At 45.3% G+C, this 5493-nt stretch overlaps 1 protein-coding gene across 2 annotated transcripts; it reads right to left on the reverse strand.

Moving 5' to 3' along the window:
- Positions 1-750: 750 nt before the first annotated feature.
- LOC136453530 (probable protein S-acyltransferase 16) lies at positions 751-4639 on the reverse strand. Of its 2 annotated transcripts, XM_066454089.1 has the most exons (7): positions 3983-4636; positions 2541-2633; positions 2359-2460; positions 2205-2279; positions 2003-2101; positions 1828-1923; positions 751-1441 (listed from the first exon to the last, which is right to left on the reverse strand). In XM_066454089.1, the coding sequence occupies exons 1-7, from the start codon at positions 4253-4255 to the stop codon at positions 1331-1333; spliced, it is 849 nt and encodes a 282-aa protein (XP_066310186.1). In that variant the 5' UTR covers positions 4256-4636; the 3' UTR covers positions 751-1330. The 2 variants fall into 2 exon arrangements, 1 of the variants encoding a protein (XP_066310186.1); XR_010759042.1 differs by lacking the exon at positions 751-1441 and having other exon boundaries at positions 2205-2266; positions 3983-4639.
- Positions 4640-5493: the final 854 nt, after the last annotated feature.

Consider the following 5493-nt stretch of genomic DNA (forward strand, 5'->3'; position numbering starts at 1 on the left):
GCAAAGAAGGGCACGGGGAAAAAGGGGCGAGTAGCCGCCTGCTGTTTGTCCCTGACTAATACGAGTATGGCGTATGGACCAGAAGTCTTCGAATGTAACGCAAAGAGCAGAACAAAAACATGCAATAGATGAACCTTTCAAAACTACTCCCTCTGTTCCAAATTATAAGTCGTTTTGACTTTTTTGGTTCATCTAGACATAATATTATATCTAAATATATAGTAAAATAGATGTAAAAAAATCATGACTTATAATTTAGAACGAAAGGAGTACTATGCTTATACCTGTTTTCTACAGCATTTTATCTGTTCGAAATTCTGGACGGCATGTATGCAAATCCATGCGTGGCTGCGTGCCTTTACAGTAAAAAGGCATACGCTGCTGGTCAACAGACAACAGAGGCACTGCTTTAAGGTCTGCGCAAAGCCTCCGAGTATGCCTGCAGACTATTCCGGCTCTCGCTCAGGGTTCAGCCAATGCAGGAAGTGATTCGCTAGTCCAGTCTTGCATTGACTATAACGCTGTGCCAGACGATTCCTACTCTGCAGGGTCATTCTCAAGGTTCCTAGCCAGACGAGAGACGGCCTGTGGAACTGTAATCAGGAACATGCAGGAATACAGATTCCTGGCAAGGCGGCAGAGCTAACAAGTAAAGCGTCCTTGTTCAGCTAACATAACAGCTTCAGGCGAAAAATAGAAATTCAACACTTGATGGAAAAAAATAGGTGCACGGTATATGGTACAACTCTATGTGCAAACAGCTATACCGACGTGTATTTCTCAACAACTGTATACAAATAATCTTGGTTGATTGTCCTTAACTCATTATGTACTATCTTACAAAATAATACATGAGCTTTCAGGACAAAAAAAACCAGTTTGGGCATAACTTTACAACAGAACAACCTTAAGTACAGTTTTCCTTCTTTTTTTGGTGTGTGTTAGTACAGCCCACTCTAGTCTACTACACAAGCAATAATTCCTTCTTTGATCAAGAATGTCCAAAAAAAGGGAGGAAAACCTAAGCATGTCAGCTTCTCTAAAAATCCTAATGACAGATCCCACGAGGCTTTAGGAAATTTAATCCTAAAGCTAATCTTCATGTATCTAGCAGTATCCTAAACACACTGGATTTGATGTAGCACAACCTTACTACAAAAGTTCAAGCATTGGAAAACACTGTCCTTTTAAGGATAGACAAACACTCTGGTTAAATGCTAAAAATCAAAACTGTGAAGAATAGCACATCTAGCACTTGTGTGGGCACCTGAGTTTCTTTTGCAAATTAACAGATACTATCCAACATGAGTGTACCCTTATATGGTGTGCATCACATTGGTGAAGTTGATAGTGGAATCTCATATGATGTGCGGAAACGAACACCATTTCCTATGTTCCTTGATATTGGGCAGAGCCAGCACAACATGTTAGGTCCTAGCACCTGTATAAGAAAAATAACAAAATGTTGGGAGATCTGTGGTAATAATTGTTCACCTCCTGTATTTAAGCAATGAACCAAGAAAAAACTTTCAAGAGAATATATTTGTAACATAAGCTTAATATGAAAATCCCAGTAAAGAAATGGATATGTGAAAAACAACATAAACCACACCAGATAACTAGATAAGACCTGGACTTCAGTTAGTCCTTTGAATAGTCAAATATAAAGCCCAGTCCATGGTAATGGAGAAGACACACTAGTGTTATTTCAATCTGGGAAAGGATATTTATGTTTAGTTATTTACATACCAATGCACTTAGGCTGATCTCTCTGTTTTTTTTTTGTTGGCAAAAATCTTAATAATAGAAATAAAGAAGTGTTCTCACCGAAACTAGGTTCTCATAGACTCCAAGGTTATAAGGATGATGATAAATGTTTCCAGCCTTTTCAGCCAACCACGTAGCCCTAACTCCTTCATGATACTGCAAACCACCGATGTAACTACCATCACACAAAATCTACAAACAATGATATCAAAGACAGAGATCATATTTCTCAAACCTCAATAGTAGTCTTATTATGTAAGATGAGGTAAACATGCCAACCCAATAGAATCATCAGTGCCAACGCTAAAGGGCACAGAAGAACCCCACAGACAATCTGTAAAATATATAACATCTGAGTTATTCAAACATAACTTCAGACGAAAATTCAGATGGTGATTGATTTGCTCGTAGCTCAAACATCCTTCCAGGGTACTTACAATAGATGTTCTAGAAGAATCACTGCCTGGTTGTTCATCTTTAGGTATATGCACAGCACCACCTATAATGAGAACCTGATGTAAACATCAATAACTTTATGCTCAATCTTTGAGAAGCTTTGGTTGCTCAAGAAAATCAAGGATAACACAGTACCATAGAATAGAAGCTTGCAATTACAGCATACAGAACAAAAACTAGGAATATCTTGTAGTTCTCATGCCCAACACAGTTATTAATCCATATACAGTGGTGGTCCTGCACAGGAAAAGTTGTTAAATGCAGATTAGAATTAAAAATACAAAAAAAGAGGAGTTGCACATAGCACTAGTCAGTACCATTCTTAGAACACATCTTTTGCAGACACGACAATGGTGCGCTCGAGGAGGTTTATAATGGGAACATTTCTGGCAGTATCTCAAATCACCACCCTGCAATGTTCTGGAGTAAGTTAGCACACAGTCCCCTGTACTAGTCTGATTTAGTCACAAAGATTCCTTTTTAACATTCCTCACAAAATAAAATTACTACACTAGGATGACACTGCCCAAGATGAGATGGAGGATAACCAGCGATATGCAACCCGCTGAGATGCTGGCAAAGTGGCAAACTCATATGCTAGTTTATAAGTAGTCAGAGGGAACTATTCTTCTAGTCCCACTGAATGACGCTTTTGTGCGGTCTGTTTGGGAGTCCTATACTTTGAGTTCAGCTAAGCTATTTGTCTAAAATGTTGTCAGGTAATTGCTTTGACATTCTGTTTCTGATTGTAATACTAATGGACCATGGCCCCCCTAGAACTCTAAAAAAACTAGAAAATGCATGTGAATGTGAATCTAAAAAGAATGTACTCTTAGTTCTCCTTTCGCGCCCAGATTTTTTTTGCAGAATGGTGTGTAATCAATTCAAGGGCAACGGCAGTACACAAATTCCAGGACCAGAATACAACTTGATGGTATATTAGAGTTAAGTAGCATACTAGCAATATAACTACAGCCACTATAGGAAGTACAAGAAAACGTGCACTCTATTATTTTCCATGTGCACTCAATTAATACGACAGTGCTTATTCAAGGAATGAGATCATGTGACAGGCTTAATAGGCAATATTGATATGAATTCCTGAGAGTCCTGGGAACAGTTGGAGTATCAAGATTCTGAATTGACCTAGATTTATTTTATTTCTTTTCGAAGCTTAACTGATTGGTATGATATTTTTTTCCCAAGCAATTGGAGTATGTCATTTCTTCTTGTAAGTCTACATATAGGATGGTACCAGGTACAGAGCCCTGATGCTTAGATCTAGACCATAATACCAAAGCTATGCACACGAACAAGAGTAGATTCCCAGTTCCCACTTGGTGTAATTTGGAAACCAGTGTCACTCAATCCGAGTACCGACGATGAGTGGACAGTGCAAGGATTCAGAGCAAAGATGTTAACGCACACCTATACACAGTTCCTGGCTCACCAAAAAATCGCAACACCGAGGCGCTCGGCGCGCCAATAGGTATAGGACCATTCCCGTGATCCCGACTAAGAATCCAAATCTCACGCGCGGAACTACGAACTCGACGGACGCCCGGACCTTGCTTGGAGGCAATGCCTGCTCGAAATCTAATCCCAAGATCTGAACTCGTAACGAAGTTTCTGATTCTACACGTATGACTACCATCCCAGTACGTAGATCTAAACTTCACAGCACGCGGCAGGGGCCTCCGCGAGATCTGGAGTGGTCCATGGCCCAGACGGATGGAGGCAGGGGGCGTGAATAGAGTACCTTGCGCTTGATCTCGTGGATGGGGCTCCCGGCTTCCTCGACGTCGGGCACGAAGGACGCCGGCACGCGGCCCGGGTCGCGCGATACGGCGATGGCGTAGGTAGCGACGCAGGCGGCGGCGAGCGCGGTGAAGACCGCGGCGTTGGCGAGCCCGGCCGCCGTGGAGAGCCCCAGCCACGCGGGGATCGCCAGGAACACCGTGGTGTAGTAGACATAGCAGATCGCGGCGAGCACGGAGAGTATCGGCACCGTGATGTACCCCGGGCGCCCCATCCGAGCCGCCGCCTAGTGCTCCTCTTCCGCCCGGACGGGGCGGCAGAGCATTCCGGGGTAAAAGGAATCCCCGGCGGCGTCGGCCGGGAGAGGAGCTCGTCCGTCTTGCACGATGGTAGGCAGCGGCACAGGCACAGCGAGCGAATTGGCTTGCTTTGTACTCTAGTTAGCTCGCTTGCTGCCGCGCTAGTGTTTGGCGCGGGGAGAAAAGTGCGCAGGTGGGAGAGGTGATCGCCGTGGCAGCGATTCAGCGACGGGTTGAGTGCGGTGAGCTGGGGTTGGTAGCGCGTGGACGTCCGGGCGCGTGGTGCCGTGGCCGTGGCGCCGTGCGTCGTTGATGCGGTTGCGGCAGGGACGTCTGAACTTGCGTCGACGCGACGGCTGCGGCCTCGCGGGCAGCCAGAGAGGAGAATGTGAGACGATATATCGGCCCCGTTCGGCTTACATCACGGCTGGTTGGTTTTTTTCACTCGAAATAGTATTTTTCTCTCACAACAATTCAGTCTGAACAATATTTTTCAGTCATTTTCAGCCAAGTTTCAGACCAGCGAACGGGGCCATCGTCAAATACATGATGATGATTGGACTATTGCAATATAAACCTAAGGACTAATATTTGGATATAATTATTTATTTTTATGGAGTATAATCATATATGAAATCTAGTTTTCCCCTTATTCGTTAACTGTTCCGCCTACAGGGAAATCATCTCAGACGAACTTTCTTTCCATCGCGTCAGTTGGTTTCCATCCTTATCAGTTTCTTCCGTTCCATGTACTCTTCTAGGACCGGCCCTTCCCTCAGACCCCCACGCACATCATCTCTCTCTCCCTGTCCCGACATCTTTGGTGCTCCCGCCACCCGCCTCCACTGCCTTCACTGTCGTCCGCCCACCCTCTCCTTCCCCGCAGTACCATGCGCCAGCCTGTGCCGTCGGAACCCGACGGCAAGAGCCGGCCCTACCACGCCGACGCCGGTCGTGGCGCCCTATGCGACGCGTCTCCGGACCTGGCGCCTAGTCAGGCACTATCCATCAACTGTTCCACCTACAGTGAAACCATCTCAGCCGTTTCTTCCTATCCATCGCGTCCGGTGGTTTCCATCCTTATCAGCTTCTTCCTTTCCCCGTACTCTTCTCTCCTAGGACCAGCCCTTCCCACAGACCCTCACGCACATCATCTCTCTCCCCGTCCCGACATCTCTGGAGCTCCCGCCGCCCGCCGTCGTTGCCTCCGCTG

Source organism: Miscanthus floridulus, chromosome 5 (assembly GCF_019320115.1).
Source record: "Miscanthus floridulus cultivar M001 chromosome 5, ASM1932011v1, whole genome shotgun sequence".
In the NCBI taxonomy this organism is placed as follows: domain Eukaryota; kingdom Viridiplantae; phylum Streptophyta; class Magnoliopsida; order Poales; family Poaceae; genus Miscanthus; species Miscanthus floridulus.